The following is an 18,081-nucleotide window of genomic DNA, read 5'->3' on the forward strand; positions in this document are numbered from 1 at the left end:
ACTGCCCAAGGAGCTCAGAGACAGAATTGTGGCAAGGCACACACCTGTCTATATAAGACCACACAGCTCACAGTGCATGTCAGACCAAAGGAGAATCATCAGCTCAAAGGAACTGCCCAAGGAGCTCAGAGACAGAATTGTGGCAAGGCACACACCTGTCTATATAAGACCACACAGCTCACAGTGCATGTCAGACCAAAGGAAAATCATCAGCTCAAAGGAACTGCCCAAGGAGCTCAGAGACAGAATTGTGGCAAGGCACACACCTGTCTATATAAGACCACACAGCTCACAGTGCATGTCAGACCAAATGAGAATCATCAGCTCAAAGGAACTGCCCAAGGAGCTCAGAGACAGAATTGTGGCAAGGCACACACCTGTCTATATAAGACCTCACAGCTCACAGTGCTTGTCAGACCAAAGGAGAATCATGAGCTCAAAGGAACTGCCCAAGGAGCTCAGAGACAGAATGGTGGCAAGGCACACACCTGTCTATATAAGACCTCACAGCTCACAGTGCATGTCAGACCAAATGAGAATCATCAGCTCAAAGGAACTGCCCAAGGAGCTCAGAGACAGAATGGTGGCAAGGCACACACCTGTCTATATAAGACCTCACAGCTCACAGTGCTTGTCAGACCAAAGGAGAATCATGAGCTCAAAGGAACTGCCCAAGGAGCTCAGAGACAGAATGGTGGCAAGGCGCACACCTGTCTATATAAGACCTCACAGCTCACAGTGCATGTCAGACCAAATGAGAATCATCAGCTCAAAGGAACTGCCCAAGGAGCTCAGAGACAGAATTGTGGCAAGGCACACACCTGTCTATATAAGACCACACAGCTCACAGTGCATGTCAGACCAAATGAGAATCATCAGCTCAAAGGAACTGCCCAAGGAGCTCAGAGACAAAATTGTGGCAAGGCACACACCTGTCTATATAAGACCACACAGCTCACAGTGCATGTCAGACCAAATGAGAATCATCAGCTCAAAGGAACTGCCCAAGGAGCTCAGAGACAGAATTGTGGCAAGGCACACACCTGTCTATATAAGACCACACAGCTCACAGTGCATGTCAGACCAAATGAGAATCATCAGCTCAAAGGAACTGCCCAAGGAGCTCAGAGACAGAATTGTGGCAAGGCACACACCTGTCTATATAAGACCACACAGCTAATAGTGCATGTCAGACCAATTGAGAATCATCAGCTCAAAGGAACTGCCCAAGGAGCTCAGAGACAAAATTGTGGCAAGGCACAGATCTGGCCAAGGTTACAAAAGAATTTCTGCATTACTCAAGGTTCCTAAGAGCACAGTGGCCTCCATAATCCTTAAATGGAAGAAGTTTGGGACCACCACCAGAAGTCTTCCTAGACCTGGCCAAAACCGAGCAATCGTGGGAGAAAAGCCTTGGTGAGAGAGGTAAAGAAGACCCCCAAGATCACTGTGGCTGAGCTCCAGCGATGCAGTAGGGAGATGGGAGAAAGGTCCACAAAGTCAACTATCACTGCAGCCCTCCACTAGTCAGGCCTTTATGGCAGAGTGGCCTCTCCTCAATGCAAGACATATGAAAGCCCGCACAGAGTTTGCTCAAAAACACATGAAGGACTCCCAGACTATGAGAAATAAGATTCACTGGTCTGATGAGATGAACATAGAGCTTTTTGGTGATAATTCTAAGTGGTATGTGTGGAGAAAACCAGGCACTGCTCATCACCTGCCCAATACCATCCCAACAGTGAAACATGGTGGTGGCAGCATCATGCTATGGGGTGTTTTTCAGCTGCAGGGACAGGACGACTGGTTGCAATTGAAGGAAACATGAATGCGGCCAAGTACAGAGATATCCTGGATGAAAACCTCTTCCAGAGTGCTCTGGACCTCAGACTTGGCCGAAGGTTCACCTTCCAACAAGACAATGACCCTAAGCACACAGCTAAAATAACAAAGGAGTGGCTTCAGAACAACTCTGTGACCATTCTTGACTGGCCCAGCCAGAGCCCTGACCTAAACCCAATTGAGCATCTCTGGAGAGACCTGAAAATGGCCGTCCACCAACATTCACCATCCAACCTGACGGAACTGGAGAGGATCTGCCAGGAAGAATGGCAGAGGACCCCAAAATCCAGGGGAGTGCAGATGTCACTAGATCCTCATTTTCTGCGGATTTCCCACCTCCATCTGAATGCTGATTGGATGGATCAGATCAGGTGATGTGTATATATGTAACAAGTGGGTGTGGCCTCAGGGTGCCCCGCCCTTCATAAGGGTGTACTGAATTATTCCCCAGAGGACGCAGTTCCTGAGATTCCATTGAATTAAAGTTGCAAATTATTTGCAGTTTCAAGTTGCACAAAATTTTTGAAAGTTTTTTTTTGCCAGAAAACTCCTGAAAACTTCTCCAGCTTGAGTGACACTGAGCCGCGTCTCAGCGGCGGCCGTGCAGCGGCGGCCGAGCCGTGTCCTCCACCTGTGGACTTTGCCCATGAGACGACGGTCGGTGTTGGCGGAATACACACGTGAGTCATCTTCTCCTCTCCCCGTTATTCACTTTTCGGATGAATGTTCATTGGAGCTGACAGCCATGGCCGCTGCCATCGCGCACTTGGGTGTGAGATGTGGCATTTGGTGGGGGGTCGGGGACTCTTAGTGGGGTCCTCTACCATAGTGAGATGGTTGGATGTACTGATGCCTTGTTCTTCTTCCATGATAGTTGAGTCTTCCACTAGGGCAGAAAGCTCTTCTATTCCGAGGTCTCAGTCTTCTACCATGGTGTTTGAGTCTTCTACTACAACAGCTTGGTCTTCTACTCCAATATCTGAGTCTTCTACCAAGGTATTTGGGTCTTCTACCAGGATGGTGGGGTCTTTTATTATAGCAGGTAGGTTTTCTATACTAATGTCTTGATCCTCTGCTACTGGAGTTAGGTCTTCTACTCCAATACCTAGGTGTTCTCGGATGGTTGGGTCTTCTACCAAGATGGTTGTGTCTTCATCTATGATAGTTAACTTTTCTATTCTGATGTCTTGGTCTTCTACTGTGTCAGTTGGATCTTCTACTCCAATGTCTGGGACTTCTACCAAGATACTTGGGTCTTCTACTAATATGGTTGTGTCTACTGATGTCTTGTTCTTCTACCATGATAGTTCAGTCTTTTACTATGGCAGAGAGCTCTTCTATTCTGATATCGAGCTCTTCTATTCCGAGTTCTCAGTCTTCTACCATGGTGTTTGAGTCTTCTACTACAACAGCTTGGTCTTCTACTCCAATATCTGAGTCTTCTACCAAGGTATTTGGGTCTTCTACCAGGATGGTGGGGTCTTTTATAATAGCAGTTAGGCTTTCTATACTGATGTCTTGATCCTCTGCTACCTTGAGTTAGGTCTTCTACTCCAATGCCTGGGTGTTCTCGGATGGTTGGGTCTTCTACTAATATGGTTGTGTCCACTGATGTCTTGTTCTTCTACCATGATGGTTGAGTCTTTTACTATGGCAGAGAGCTCTTCTATTCTGATATCTCAGTCTTCTACCATGGTGTTTCGGACCTCTATTACAAGAGCTTGGTCTTCTACTCTAATATCTGAGTCTTCTACCAAGGTATTTGGGTCTTCTACCAGGATGGTGGGGTCTTTTATTATAGCAGGTAAGTTTTCTATTTTCTATACTGATGTCTTGATCCTCTGCTACTGGAGTTAGGTCTTCTACTCCAATGCCTCGGTGTTCTCGGATGGTTGGGTCTTCTACCAAGATGGTTGTGTCTTCATCTATGATAGTTAACTTTTCTATTCTGATGTCTTGGTCTTCTACTGTGTCAGTTGGATCTTCTACTCCAATGTCCGGGACTTCTACTAATATGGCTGTGTCTACTGATGTCTTGTTCTTCTACCATGATGGTTGAGTCTTTTACTATGGCAGAGAGCTCTTCTATTCTGATATCTCAGTCTTCTACCATGGTGTTTCGGTCCTCTATTACAAGAGCTTGGTCTTCTACTCTAATATCTAAGTCTTCTACCAAGGTATTTGGGTCTTCTACCAGGATGGTGGGATCTTTTATAATAGCAGTTAGGCTTTCTATACTGATGTCTTGATCCTCTGCTACCGGAGTTAGGTCTTCTACTCCAATACCTAGGACGTGACACATTCACTTACATCACTGTGGGGCCATTCTAACCCCTCCATCTTAATAACGGTCTGATGGATGATACTATTCATGCCATTTTTGATCCCTATATAAACATAAAATCGTGATAAGACACATGACATCAATATCTACAGCCTGGAACCTCCAGGGGCGAAGATATCCTGTAAGTTGGGGATCTTATAAAATCCTGAAGGGCCAAGCACATCCCACAACAAGCCTCCACATGAGTTCATCAAGGGGAGGTGTGTGGGTGTAACCTTGATCTAATAAAAAACAGAATTTGGGTCTTGGTCAGTCCTGGAAAGTACAGCTTGCTGAGGGTTCTGTACATTTTCCTAAGGAGCACCTCCTTCCGCTAAGCTCTGGACCATGTCCATGACACCAGGTTTAGTACTTTTCTTTCGTTACTCCTTTTTATTCTATGTAATTGTATATATTGTATAGTTTTGTTCCCTTTTTGTATCATCTTTTGTATATTTTTATTAACACTGCCTACCTTTCTGGATTAAATATATAAAATTGAATAGTTCTGTTCCTCTTGTTCTATAAACCGCACTCCTGAAGCCATACTCTACCTTTAATGGGCGTCCAATCCACCTGTATAAACGATTGGTGGTGGCAGCGAATAGTTCCTTTTGTTATTGTGGAGTTGGCAGTGACCATATCAGGGTATATATATTCCATGTGTTGGAGTTGGAGGTGTATACACCATACGCTCACTGTTAGTTCCCCAATAACCGGCCCAGTAGTGGAAGCAGCCGCGGCCTCGTCCATCACTCGTCAGTCAATTCTGTAATTGTCCTGACGATTGGAGGCAGCGGAGTTGCATCCCCTGACAAATTGATGGCAGAGGTGGGATCTATGTGACCCCCTGGTTGTTACCCGTTACAGTGGGATTGTTTTCCTCTATTAGCAGATAATATATGGTCGGACGTAGCCCATATTTTAGGGACGTGATCAGCCTCTATGATTTATTCTGTTTCTTCAGGTCTCTACAAGGGAAACTGCTTCAGGATTAATCACTTCCCAGAAGACAATGACTATGACCATGACAGCTCAGAATATCTGCTACGTAAGTGACTATTACACTATATCACCACCAGGGGGCAGAGCTGACAACCTCTCATATACCTATGAACGTAGCATTTACACACATATATATATGTATATAACATTACAGTTATTACGCTCCACTTCTAATAACTCTTTATAGGTAATGGTTACACAGTGCGGTCATTACTCTGCATTTACGGCGCCGGCGGCGGTCATCACCAGTCTCCTGGTGTCTCCGATGCTGCAATGTGCACTTAAAGGGACCTCAGCACGGCAGGAATGAGTTACTATAGTTCTAGTTTAGACAGCAAAAAAACAAGAGGCAGTAAAATGATTACATGGAAAAACTGCAACTTGCAAACTGGCCCATTGCCCCCCTGGATCATTGCCCACCTGGATTATTGCCCCCCTGGATCATTGCCCCCTGGATCATTGCTCCCCTGGATTATTGCCCACCTGGATCATTGCCCCCCTGGATCATTGCCCCCCTGGATCATTGCCCCCTGGATCATTGCCCCCCTGGATCATTGCTCCCCTGGATCATTGCCCGCCTGGATTATTGCCCGCCTGGATCATTGCCCCCCTGGATCATTGCCCCCCTGGATCATTGCCCCCCTGGATCATTGCCCCCCTGGATCATTTCCCCCCTGGATCATTGCCCCCTGGATCATTGCCCCCCTGGATCATTGCCCCCCTGGATCATTGCCCCCTGGATCATTGCTCCCCTGGATCATTGCCCACCTGGATCATTGCCCCCCTGGATCATTGCTCCCTGGATCATTGCTCCCCTGGATCATTGCCCGCCTGGATCATTGCCCCCCTGGATCATTGCCCGCCTGGATCATTGCCCCCCTGGATCATTGCTCCCCTGGATCATTGCCCGCCTGGATCATTGCCCCCCTGGATCATTGCTCCCCTGGATCATTGCCCGCCTGGATCATTGCACCCCTGGATCATTGCCCCCTGGATCATTGCTCCCCTGGATTATTGCCCACCTGGATCATTGCCCCCCTGGATCATTGCCCCCTGGATCATTGCCCGCCTGGATCATTGCCCCCCTGGATAATTGCCCCCTGGATCATTGCTCCCCTGGATTATTGCCCACCTGGATCATTGCCCCCCTGGATCATTGCCCCCTGGATCATTGCTCCCCTGGATCATTGCCCCCCTGGATCATTGCCCCCCTGGATCATTGCCCCCTGGATCATTGACCCCCTGGATCATTGCCCCCCTGGATCATTGCTCCCCTGGATCATTGCCCCCCTGGATCATTGCCCCCCTGGATCATTGCCCCCCTGGAACATTGCTCCCCTGGATTATTGCCCCCTGGATCATTGCCCCCTGGATCATTATCCCCCTGGATTATTGCCCGCCTGGATCATTGCCCACCTGGATTATTGCCCCCCTGGATCATTGCTCCCCTGGATTATTGCCCACCTGGATCATTGCCCCCCTGGATCATTGCCCCCTGGATCATTGCTCCCCTGGATTATTGCCCACCTGGATCATTGCCCCCCTGGATCATTGCCCCCCTGGATCATTGCTCCCCTGGATCATTGCCCCCCTGGATCATTGCCCCCCTGGATCATTGCCCCCTGGATCATTGCCCCCCTGGATTATTGCCCCACTGGATCATTGCTCCCTGGATCATTGCCCCCCTGGATTATTGCCCGCCTGGATCATTGCCCGCCTGGATCACTGCCCCCCTGGATCATTGCCTGCCTGGATTATTGCCCCCCCCCCTCGGCATCTCATCTCATAACATCACATTTGTGACCACATACAGACGAGACAAGATCTGACCCCGAGAGGGCGTCAAAAAGCACAAATGATGGTGCGGGCCCAGTACCTGGCACTGGACAATCACTTTTCATGTTTCCAGTTCACTTGTTGGATTCAAATAGGAAAGGAAAGGTTTCCTAAAATAGTCCGAGCCTGAGGGCTGAACTGAAGCGTTAACAAGATACAATGTAACAGAGGGGTTGAAACACCAGATACAATGTAACAGAGATGTGAAACACTGGATACAATGTAACAGAGAGATGAAACACCAGATACAATGTAACAGAGGGGAGTGAAACACCGGATACAATGTAACAGAGGGGGGGTGAAATACCGGATACAATGTAACAGAGGAGGGTGAAATACCGGATACAATGTAACAGAGGGGGTGAAACACCGGATACAATGTAACAGAGGGGGTGAAACACCGGATACAATGCAACAGGGAGGTGAAACACCGGATACAATGTAACAGAGGGGGTGAAACACCGGATACAGTGTAACAGAGGCGTGAAACATCGGATACAATGTAGAAGAGAAGTGAAACACCAGATACAATGTAACAGAGATGTGAAACACCGGATGCAATGTAACAGAGGGATGAAACACCAGATACAATGTAACAGAGAGATGAAACACCAGATACAATGTAACAGAGAGGTGAAACACCAGACACAATGTAACAGAGAGGTGAAACACCAGACACAATGTAACAGAGGGGGTGAAACACCGGATACAATGTAACAGAGAGGTGAAACACCGGATACAATGTAACAGAGGGGGTGAAACACCGGATACAATGTAACAGAGGGGTGAAACACCAGATACAATGTAACAGAGGGGATGAAACACCGGATACAATGTAACAGAGGGATGAAACACCGGATACAATGTAGAAGAGAGGTGAAACACCAGATACAATGTAACAGAGATGTGAACCACCAGATACAATGCAACAGAGGGGGTGAAACACCGGATACAATGTAACAGAGGGGGTGAAACACCAGATACAATGTAACAGAGGGGGTGAAACACCGGATACAATGTAACAGAGGGGGTGAAACACCGGATACAATGTAACAGATGTGAAACAATGGATACAATGTAACAGAGGGGTTGAAACACCAGATACAATGTAACAGAGGGGGTGAAACACCAGATACAATGTAACAGAAGGGGTGAAACACCAGATACAATGTAACAGAGTGGTGAACCACCAGATACAATGTAACAGAGAGGTGAAACACCGGATACAATGTAACAGAGAGGTGAAACACCAGATACAATGTAACAGAGGGGGTGAAACACTAGATACAATGTAACAGAGGGGTGAAACACTGGATACAATGTAACAGAGAGATGAAACACCAGATACAATGTAACAGAGGGGTGAAACACCAGATACAATGTAACATTGAGATGAACCACCAGATACAATGTAACAGAGGGGTGAAACACCGGATACAATGTAACAGAGGGGGTGAAACATCAGATACAATGTGACAGAGGGGTGAAACACCGGATACAATGCAACAGAGGGGTGAAACACCACGTACAATGTAACAGAGGGGTGAAACACCAGATACAATGTAACAGAGAGGTGAAACACCGGATACAATGTAACAGAGAGGTGAAACACCAGATACAATGTAACAGAGAGGTGAAACACCGGATACAATGTAACAGAGAGGTGAAACACCGGATACAATGTAACAGAGGGGGTGAAACACCGGATACAATGTAACAGAGGGGGTGAAACACCGGATACCATGTAACAGAGAGGTGAAACACCGGATACAATGTAACAGAGAGGTGAAACACCGGATACAATGTAACAGAGGGGGTGAAACACCGGATACAATGTAATAGAGTGGGTGAAACACCGGATACAATGTAACAGAGGGGGTGAAACACCGGATACAATGTAACAGAGGGGTGAAACACCAGATACAATGTAACAGACATGTGAAACACCGGATAAAATGTAACAGAGGGGTGAAACACCGGATACAATGTAACAGAGGGGTGAAACACCAGATACAATGTAACATAGAGGTGAAACACCAGATACAATGTAACAGAGGGGTGAAACACCAGATACAACGTAACAGAGAGGTGAAACACCAGTTATAATGTAATAGAGGGGTGAAACACCAGATACTATGTAACAGAGGGGTGAAACACCAGATACAATATAACAAAGATGTGAAACAACAGATACAATGTAACAGAGAGATGAAACACCAGATACAATGTAACAGAGAGATGAAACACCAGATACAATGTAACAGAGGGGTGAAACACCGGATACAATGTAACAGAGAGGTGAAACACCGGATACAATGTAACAGAGGGGTGAAACACCAGATACAATGTAACAGAGAGGTGAAACACCGGATACAATGTAACAGAGGGGTGAAACACCAGATACAATGTAACAGAGGGGGTGAAACACCGGATACAATGTAACAGAGATGTGAAACACCGGATACAATGTAACAGAGAGATGAAACACCGGATACAATGTAACAGAGGGGGTGAAACACCGGATACAATGTAACAGAGGGGTGAAACACCAGATACAATGTAACAGAGGGGTTAAACACCGGATACAATGTAACAGAGATGTGAAACACCGGATACAATGTAACAGAGAGATGAAACACCGGATACAATGTAACAGAGCGGGTGAAACACCGGATACAATGTAACAAAGGGGTGAAACACCAGATACAATGTAACAGAGAGATTAAACACCGGATACAATGTAACAGAGATGTGAAACACCGGATGCAATGTAACAGAGAGGTGAAACACCGGATACAATGTAACAGAGGGGGTGAAACACCGGATACAATGTAACAGAGGGGTGAAACACCAGATACAATGTAACAGAGGGGTGAAACACCGGATACAATGTAACAGAGATGTGAAACACCGGATACAATGTAACAGAGAGATGAAACACCGGATACAATGTAACAGAGCGGGTGAAACACCGGATACAATGTAACAGAAGGGGTGAAACACCGGATACAATGTAACAGAGGGGGTGAAACACCAGATACAAGGTAACAGAGATGTGAAACACCGGATGCAATGTAACAGAGGGATGAAACACCAGATACAATGTAACAGAGAGATGAAACACCAGATACAATGTAACAGAGGGGTGAAACACCAGATACAATGTAACAGAGAGGTGAAACACCGGATACAATGTAACAGAGGGGGTGAAACACCGGATACAATGTAACAGAGAGGTGAAACACCAGATACAATGTAACAGAGGAGGTGAAACACCGGATACAATGTAGCAGAGGGGTGAAACACCAGATACAATATAACAGAGGGGGTGAAACACCAGATACAATGTAACAGAGGGGTGAAACACCGGATACAATGTAGAAGAGAGGTGAAACCCCAGATACAATGTAACAGAGATGTGAACCACCAGATACAATGCAACAGAGGGGGTGAAACACCGGATACAATGTAACAGAGGGGGTGAAACACCAGATACAATGTAACAGAGGGGGTGAAACACCGGATACAATGTAACAGAGGGGGGGTGAAACACCGGATACAATGTAACAGAGAGATGAAACAACAGATACAATGTAACAGAGAGGTGAAACACCAGATACAATGTAACAGAGGGGGGTGAAACACGAGATACAATGTAACATAGAGGTGAAACACCAGATACAATGTAACAGAGAGATGAAACACCGGATACAATGTAACAGAGAGGTGAAACACCGGATACAATGTAACAGAGAGGTGAAACACCAGATACATTGTAACAGAACGGTCAAACACCGGATACAATGTTACAGAGGGGTGAAACACCAGATACAATGTAACAGAGGGGTGAAAAACCAGATACAATGTAACAGAGAGATGAAACACCAGATACAATGTAACAGAGAGGTGAAACACCGGATACAATGTAACAGAGAGGTGAAACACCGGATACAATGTAACAGAGGGGGTGAAACACCAGATACAATGTAACAGAGAGAAAAAACACCAGATACAATGTAACAGAGAGATGAAACACCGGATACAATGTAACAGAGAGGTGAAACACCAGATACAATGTAACAAAGGGGTGAAACACCAGATACAATGTAACAGAGGGGTGAAACACCGGATACAATGTAACAGAGGGGCGAAACACCAGATACAATGTAACAGAGGGGGTGAAACACCAGATACAATGTAACAGAGGGGTGAAACACCGGATACAATGTAACAGAGGGGTGAAACACCGGATACAATGTAACAGAGGGTTGAAACACCGGATACAATGTAACAGAGGGGTGAAACACCTGATACAATGTAACAGAGAGGTGAAGCACCGGATACAATGTAACAGAGGGGTGAAACACCAGATATAATGTAACAGAGAGGTGAAACACCAGATATAATGTAATAGAGGGGTGAAACACCAGATACAATGTAACAGAGAGATGAAACACCGGATACAATGTAACAGAGAGATGAAACACCAGATACAATGTAACAGAGATGGGAAATACCGGATACAATGTAACAGAGCGGTGAAACACCGGATACAATGTAACAGAGGGGTGAAACACCGAATAAAATGTAACAGAGAGGTGAAACACCAGATACAATGTAACAGAGGGGTGAAACACCAGATACAACGTAACAGAGAGGTGAAACACCAGATATAATGTAATAGAGGGGTGAAACACCAGATACAATGTAACAGAGGGGTGAAACACCAGATACAATATAACAAAGAGGTGAAACAACAGATACAATGTAACAGAGGGGGTGAAACACCAGATACAATGTAACAAAGAGATGAAACACCAGATACAATGTAACAGAGAGATGAAACACCAGATACAATGTAACAGAGGGGTGAAACACCAGATACAATGTAACAGAGGGGGTGAAACACCGGATACAATGTAACAGAGGGGGTGAAACACCGGATACAATGTGACAGAGGGGGTTAAACACCGGATACAATGTAACAGAGGGGTGAAACACCAGATACAATGTAACAGAGATGTGAAACACAGGATACAATGTAACAGAGGGGGTTAAACACCGGATACAATGTATCAGAGGGGTGAAACACCAGATACAATGTAACAGAGGGGTGAAACACCGGATACAATGTAACAGAGGGGTGAAACACCAGATACAATGTAACAGAGATGTGAAACACAGGATACAATGTAACAGAGGGGGTGAAACACCGGATACAATGTAACAGAGGGGTGAAACACCGGATACAATGTAACAGAGGGGTGAAACACCGCATACAATGCAACAGAGGGGTGAAACACTGGATACAATGTAACAGAGAGGTGAAACACCGCATACAATGCAACAGAGGGGTGAAACACCAGATACAATGTAACAGAGAGGTGAAACACCAGATACAATGTAACAGAGAGATGAAACACCAGATACAATGTAACAGAGAGGTGAAACACAAGATACAATGTAACGGAGAGATGAAACACCAGATACAATGTAACAGAGTGGTGAAACACCGGATACAATGTAACAGAGAGGTGAAACACCGGATACAATGTAACAGAGAGGTGAAACACCGGATACAATGTAACAGAGAGGTGAAACACCAGATACAATGTAACAGAGAGATGAAACACCAGATACAATGTAACAGAGAGGTGAAACACCAGATACAATGTAACAGAGAGGTGAAACACCAGATACAATATAACAGAGAGATGAAACACCGGATACAATGTAACAGAGGGGGTGAAACACCAGATACAATGTAACAGAGGGGGTGAAACACCAGATACAATGTAACATAGAGGTGAAACACCAGATACAATGTAACAGAGAGATGAAACAACAGATACAATGTAACAGAGAGGTGAAACACCAGATACAATGTAACAGAGGGGGGTGAAACATGAGATACAATGTAACATAGAGGTGAAACACCAGATACAATGTAACAGAGAGATGAAACACCGGATACAATGTAACACAGAAGTGAAACACCAGATACATTGTAACAGAACTGTGAAACACCGGATACAATGTAACAGAGGGGAGAAACACCAGATACAATATAACAAAGAGGTGAAACAACAGATACAATGTAACAGAGGGGGTGAAACACCAGATACAATGTAACAAAGAGATGAAACACCAGATACAATGTAACAGAGAGATGAAACACCAGATACAATGTAACAGAGGGGTGAAACACCAGATACAATGTAACAGAGGGGGTGAAACACCGGATACAATGTAACAGAGGGGGTGAAACACCGGATACAATGTGACAGAGGGGGTTAAACACCGGATACAATGTAACAGAGGGGTGAAACACCAGATACAATGTAACAGAGATGTGAAACACAGGATACAATGTAACAGAGGGGGTTAAACACCGGATACAATGTATCAGAGGGGTGAAACACCAGATACAATGTAACAGAGGGGTGAAACACCGGATACAATGTAACAGAGGGGTGAAACACCAGATACAATGTAACAGAGATGTGAAACACCGGATACAATGTAACAGAGGGGGTGAAACACCGGATACAATGTAACAGAGGGGTGAAACACCGGATACAATGTAACAGAGGGGTGAAACACCGCATACAATGCAACAGAGGGGTGAAACACTGGATACAATGTAACAGAAAGGTGAAACACCGCATACAATGCAACAGAGGGGTGAAACACCAGATACAATGTAACAGAGGGGGTGAAACACCAGATACAATGTAACAGAGGGGGTGAAACACCAGATACAATGTAACATAGAGGTGAAACACCAGATACAATGTAACAGAGAGATGAAACAACAGATACAATGTAACAGAGAGGTGAAACACCAGATACAATGTAACAGAGGGGGGGTGAAACACGAGATACAATGTAACATAGAGTTGAAACACCAGATACAATGTAACAGAGAGATGAAACACCGGATACAATGTAACACAGAGATGAAACACCAGATACATTGTAACAGAACGGTGAAACACCGGATACAATGTAACAGAGGGGAGAAACACCAGATACAATGTAACAGAGAGGTGAAACACCAGATACAATGTAACAGAGAGATGAAACACCAGATACAATGTAACAGAGAGGTGAAACACCAGATACAATGTAACAGAGAGATGAAACACCAGATACAATGTAACAGAGTGGTGAAACACCAGATACAATGTAACAGAGGGGTGAAACACCAGATACAATGTAACAGAGGGGTGAAACACCAGATACAATGTAACAGAGGGGTGAAACACCAGATACAATGTAAGAGAGGGGGTGAAACACCAGATACAATGTAACAGAGGGGGTAAAACACCGGATACAATGTAACAGAGGGGTGAAACACCGGATACAATGTAATAGAGGGGGTGAAACACCGGTACAATGTAAAACAGAGATGAAACACCAGATACAATGTAACAGAGAGATGAAACACCACATACAATGTAACAGAGAGATGAAACACCGGATACAATGTAACAGAGAGGTGAAACACCGGATACAATGTAACAGAGAGGTGAAACACCGGATAAAATGTAACAGAGGGGTGAAACACCGGATACAATATGACAGAGAGGTGAAACACCGGATACAATGTAACAGAGAGGTGAAACACCGGATACAATGTAACAGAGAGGTGAAACACCATATACAATGTAACAGAGAGGTGAAACACCAGATACAATGTAACAGAGAGGTGAAACACCAGATACAATGTAACAGAGAGGTGAAACACCAGATACAATGTAACAGAGAGGTGAAACACCAGATACAATGTAACAGAGAGATGAAACACCGGATACAATGTAACAGAGAGGTGAAACCCCAGATTCACCTCTCTGTTACATTGTATCTGGTGTTTCACCTCTCTGTTACATTGTAACACCAGATACAATGTAACAGAGAGGTGAAACACCGGATACTATGTAACAGAGAGGAGAAACACCAGATACAATGTAACAGAGGGGTGAAACACCGGATACAATGTAACATAGAGATGAAACTCCGGATACAATGTAACATAGAGGTGAAACACCAGATACAATGTAACATAGAGGTGAAACGCCAGATACAATGTAACAGAGGGGGTGAAACACCGGATACAATGTAACAGAGGGGGGGAGTGAAAAACCAGATACAATGTAACAGAGGGGTGAAACACCGGATACAATGTAACAGAGGGGGTGAAACACCAGATACAATGTAACAGAGAGGTGAAACACTGGATACAATGTAACAGAGGGGGTGAAACACCAGATACAATGTAACAGAGGGGGGGAGTGAAAAACCAGATACAATGTAACAGAGGGGTGAAACACCGGATACAATGTAACAGAGGGGGTGAAACACCAGATACAATGTAACAGAGAGGTGAAACACTGGATACAATGTAACAGAGGGGGTGAAACACCGGATACAATGTAACAGAGGGGTGAAACACTGGATACAAGGTAACAGAGATGAAACACCAGATACAATGTAACAGAGGGGGTGAAACACCAGATACAATGTAACATAGGGGGGGTGAAACACCAGATACAATGTAACAGAGAGATGAAACACCGGATACAATGTAACACAAAGGTGAAACACCAGATACATTGTAACAGAACTGTGAAACACCGGATACAATGTAACAGAGGGGAGAAACACCAGATACAATATAACAAAGAGGTGAAACAACAGATACAATGTAACAGAGGGGGTGAAACACCAGATACAATGTAACAAAGAGATGAAACACCAGATACAATGTAACAGAGAGATGAAACACCAGATACAATGTAACAGAGGGGTGAAACACCAGATACAATGTAACAGAGGGGGTGAAACACCGGATACAATGTAACAGAGGGGGTGAAACACCGGATACAATGTGACAGAGGGGGTTAAACACCGGATACAATGTAACAGAGGGGTGAAACACCAGATACAATGTAACAGAGATGTGAAACACAGGATACAATGTAACAGAGGGGGTTATACACCGGATACAATGTATCAGAGGGGTGAAACACCAGATACAATGTAACAGAGGGGTGAAACACCGGATACAATGTAACAGAGGGGTGAAACACCAGATACAATGTAACAGAGATGTGAAACACCGGATACAATGTAACAGAGGGGGTGAAACACCGGATACAATGTAACAGAGGGTTGAAACACTGGATACAATGTAACAGAGGGGTGAAACACCGCATACAATGGAACAGAGGGGTGAAACACTGGATACAATGTAACAGAAAGGTGAAACACCGCATACAATGCAACAGAGGGGTGAAACACCAGATACAATGTAACAGAGGGGGTGAAACACCAGATACAATGTAACAGAGGGGGTGAAACACCAGATACAATGTAACATAGAGGTGAAACACCAGATACAATGTAACAGAGAGATGAAACAACAGATACAATGTAACAGAGAGGTGAAACACCAGATACAATGTAACAGAGGGGGGTGAAACACGAGATACAATGTAACATAGAGGTGAAACACCAGATACAATGTAACAGAGAGATGAAACACCGGATACAATGTAACACAGAGATGAAACACCAGATACATTGTAACAGAACGGTGAAACACCGGATACAATGTAACAGAGGGGATAAACACCAGATACAATGTAACAGAGAGGTGAAACACCAGATACAATGTAACAGAGAGATGAAACACCAGATACAATGTAACAGAGAGGTGAAACACCAGATACAATGTAACAGAGAGATGAAACACCAGATACAATGTAACAGAGTGGTGAAACACCAGATACAATGTAACAGAGGGGTGAAACACCAGATACAATGTAACAGAGGGGTGAAACACCAGATACAATGTAACAGAGGGGTGAAACACCAGATACAATGTAACATAGAGGTGAAACACCGGATACAATGTAACAGAGAGTTGAAACACCGGATACAATGTAACAGAGGGGGTGAAACACCAGATACAATGTAAGAGAGGGGGTGAAACACCAGATACAATGTAACAGAGGGGGTAAAACACTGGATACAATGTAACAGAGGGGTGAAACACCGGATACAATGTAATAGAGGGGGTGAAACACCACATACAATGTAACAGAGGGGTGAAACATGGGATACTATGTAACAGAGGGGTGAAACACCGGATACAATGTAACAGAGGGGTGAAACACCACATACAATGTAACAGAGGGGTGAAACACGGGATACAATGTAACAGAGGGGTGAAACACCGGATACAAGGTAACAGAGGTGAAACACTGGATACAATGTAGCAGAGGGGGGGTGAAACACCAGATACAATGTAACAGAGAGATGAAACAATGGATACAATGTAACAGAGATGTAAAACACCGGATACAATGTAACAGAGAGAGAGAGAGATGAAACAATGGATACAATGTAACAGAGAGGTGAAACACCAGATACAATGTAACAGAGGGGTGAAACACCGGATACAATGTAACATAGAGGTGAAACACCAGATACAATGTAACAGAGGGGGTGAAACACCGGATACAATGTAACATAGAGGTGAAACACCGGATACAATGTAACAGAGGAGTGAAACACCAGATACAATGTAACAGAGGGGTGAAACACCAGATACAATGTGACAGAGAGGTGAAACACTGGATACAATGTAACAGAGTGGGCGAAACACCAGATACAATGTAACAGAGGGGTGAGACACCGGATACAATGCAATAGAGGGGTGAAACACCGGATACAATGTAACAGAGAGGTGAAACACCAGATACAATGTAACAGAGGGGGTGAAACACTGGATACAATGTAACAGAGGGGGTGAAACACCGGATACAATGTAACAGAAAGGTGAAACACCGGATGCAATGTAACAGAGTGGTGAAACACCGGGATACAATGTAACAGAGTGGTGAAACTCCGGATACAATGTGACAGAGGGGTGAAACACCAGATACAATGTAACAGAAAGGTGAAACACCGGATGCAATGTAACAGAAAGGTGAAACACCGGATACAATGTAACAGAGGGGTGAAACTCCGGATACAATGTAACAGAAAGGTGAAACACCGGATACAAT

General features: G+C 44.7%; 1 protein-coding gene across 1 annotated transcript in view; it reads left to right on the plus strand.

The window, feature by feature from the left end:
- LOC141176406 (voltage-dependent calcium channel gamma-4 subunit-like) overlaps positions 1 to 18,081 on the plus strand; it is a 56,787-nt gene that overhangs the window by 736 nt on the left and 37,970 nt on the right. The window contains exons 2-5 of the mRNA XM_073660390.1: positions 2,386 to 2,522; positions 2,733 to 2,884; positions 3,050 to 3,229; positions 5,133 to 5,216. Coding sequence (XP_073516491.1) covers positions 2,386 to 2,522; positions 2,733 to 2,884; positions 3,050 to 3,229; positions 5,133 to 5,216 — 553 coding nt within the window. The remainder of the gene's footprint in view (positions 1 to 2,385; positions 2,523 to 2,732; positions 2,885 to 3,049; positions 3,230 to 5,132; positions 5,217 to 18,081) is intronic.

Source organism: Phyllobates terribilis, unplaced genomic scaffold, assembly GCF_046119375.1.
Source record: "Phyllobates terribilis strain yellow unplaced genomic scaffold, ASM4611937v1 Scaffold_25__1_contigs__length_18738178, whole genome shotgun sequence".
NCBI classification, from domain to species: domain Eukaryota; kingdom Metazoa; phylum Chordata; class Amphibia; order Anura; family Dendrobatidae; genus Phyllobates; species Phyllobates terribilis.